The sequence below is a fragment of the Mus pahari genome, chromosome 2 (assembly GCF_900095145.1).
Source record: "Mus pahari chromosome 2, PAHARI_EIJ_v1.1, whole genome shotgun sequence".
In the NCBI taxonomy this organism is placed as follows: Eukaryota; Metazoa; Chordata; class Mammalia; order Rodentia; family Muridae; genus Mus; species Mus pahari.
Genome location: NC_034591.1, coordinates 139947158 through 139948895, shown reverse-complemented (window position 1 = coordinate 139948895; position 1738 = coordinate 139947158). Strand labels below are relative to the sequence as shown.

At 48.1% G+C, this 1738-nt stretch overlaps 1 protein-coding gene across 2 annotated transcripts in view; it reads left to right on the top strand.

Moving 5' to 3' along the window:
- The window catches only part of Usp5 (ubiquitin specific peptidase 5), a 15996-nt gene that overhangs the window by 2480 nt on the left and 11778 nt on the right, over positions 1 to 1738 (top strand). For both annotated transcript variants that reach the window (XM_021189819.1, XM_021189815.1), the window contains exon 2: positions 988 to 1113. In XM_021189819.1, the coding sequence (XP_021045478.1) occupies positions 988 to 1113 (126 nt within the window). The remainder of the gene's footprint in view (positions 1 to 987; positions 1114 to 1738) is intronic.

The window sequence follows — 1738 nt, the reverse complement described above, 5'->3', positions numbered from 1 at the left end:
AAAAAAAAAAAAAAAAAACACATTGGAAGGCTGGTCTAGTTTTAGGGGAGCCTGTCTTTCCCCTCCTCAGCTGTGATTGAGGATGGGCACTAACCTTCCCTCTTCTTGAATTTTTTTGTTGTCTGGCTCTCTCAGCAAGTGTTGCCAGATTGTTCATAAAAGGGATATCACAAAGGGTGTGGTGGCAACAAACCTGTCACCCCAGACAGGCCTGGGAGGCTGAAACAGAAGAAAAGTCTAGGTCAGCCTGGGCTACATAGTTCCAGGCTAGCCCTGGTTACAGGAGGAGATCCTGTCTCAAAAATAAACAAATGAAATAAATAAAAAGGGATAGCTTTGAGGTTGCAGGTTGATGGAACTTGAGTGGAACTCTTACAGGGGAGAGGTGTCAGGTTGGGGTAGCTAGTGGCTGTAAAATGGTGGCCTTCATGACCTAAACTAGCTTCAGGTTTGGCTGTGAGTCCCAAATGAGGTGTTTTTCCCGAAAACTAGGGTTGAAAACCAGGGTTTTCCTCTAGTAGAGAGTGTGACAAAGGAGAGGCCAGGTCCCTGTCCTGCTAGGTGCTGCGATCTCTGCCCTTGTGATCTAGGAGGTTTTCTGAGTTACAGACAGTAGGTAGGCTTTGGCTGGCTGGCGACCATATGCAAGTGCAGGCCCTTTTTCTCCCACCTCGTCTGAGTGTGATCCCTGACAGTCCGACCCCCTTGCCTTCTAGATCTCCTGAGCCAAAGAAGAGGCAAAGGGGCCTCTTTGGTTGAGTAGTGAGCGTCAGCATCCACTCAGAAAATCGGTGTCTGAGGAGTGTTGTTCAGCTGACTCCTGAGCTTGGTACAGGAGACCTTCAGCCATATACGGTGTCCCCAAAGGCTACATAAGTTGCTAAGAGCTGCAGTGTTAGGAAACACTTCCTGACCCTTGATCCTTGGTTCCCCACATATACAAGTTTTATCCCTCTTGTGTTTCCCCACTCTCATTGTGCCCTGCAGGAGTCTGAGGGTGGCCTCTATATCTGCATGAACACATTCCTGGGATTTGGGAAACAGTATGTGGAGAGACATTTCAACAAGACAGGCCAGCGTGTCTACCTGCACCTCCGGAGGACCCGGCGACCGGTAGGCACAGTGGCTAGGGTATGGGCTGGGAATACTCAGACACATTCCACAAGGAGCGGATTTTGAGTATCTTCCCTTCTTAGGGTTATTGCTATGTTAAAACACCATGACTAAAACTTAAGTTGGAAGAATGGGCTTCCATTTTATTTGGTATACACTTCCACACCATATTCCATCATTGAAGGAAGTCAGGACAGGAACTCAAGCAGGACAGGAACCTGGAGGCAGGAGCTGAAGCAGAGGCCATGGAGGGGTTCTGCTTACCAGCTGACTCAACCTTATAGAACCTAGGACCACCAGCCTAGGGATGGCACTCACAATGGGCTGGACACTTCCACACCAGTCACTAATTAAGAACATGTCCTACAGCAGTGATTCCCAACCTTCCTAATGCTGTGACCACAACAGTTCCTCATGTTGTGATGACCCCAACCAGAACATTATTTTTGTTGCTACTTTATAACTATAATTTTGCTGCTGCTTTGAATTGTAATGTAAATATCTGGGATGTGATCCCTGTGGGGGTTACAAAGCACAGGTTGAGAACTGCTGCCCTGGAGGGTGGGTGGGGACATCCTCCTCTGTGTGTGTGTGTGTGTGTGTGTGTATATGTGTGTGTGTGTGT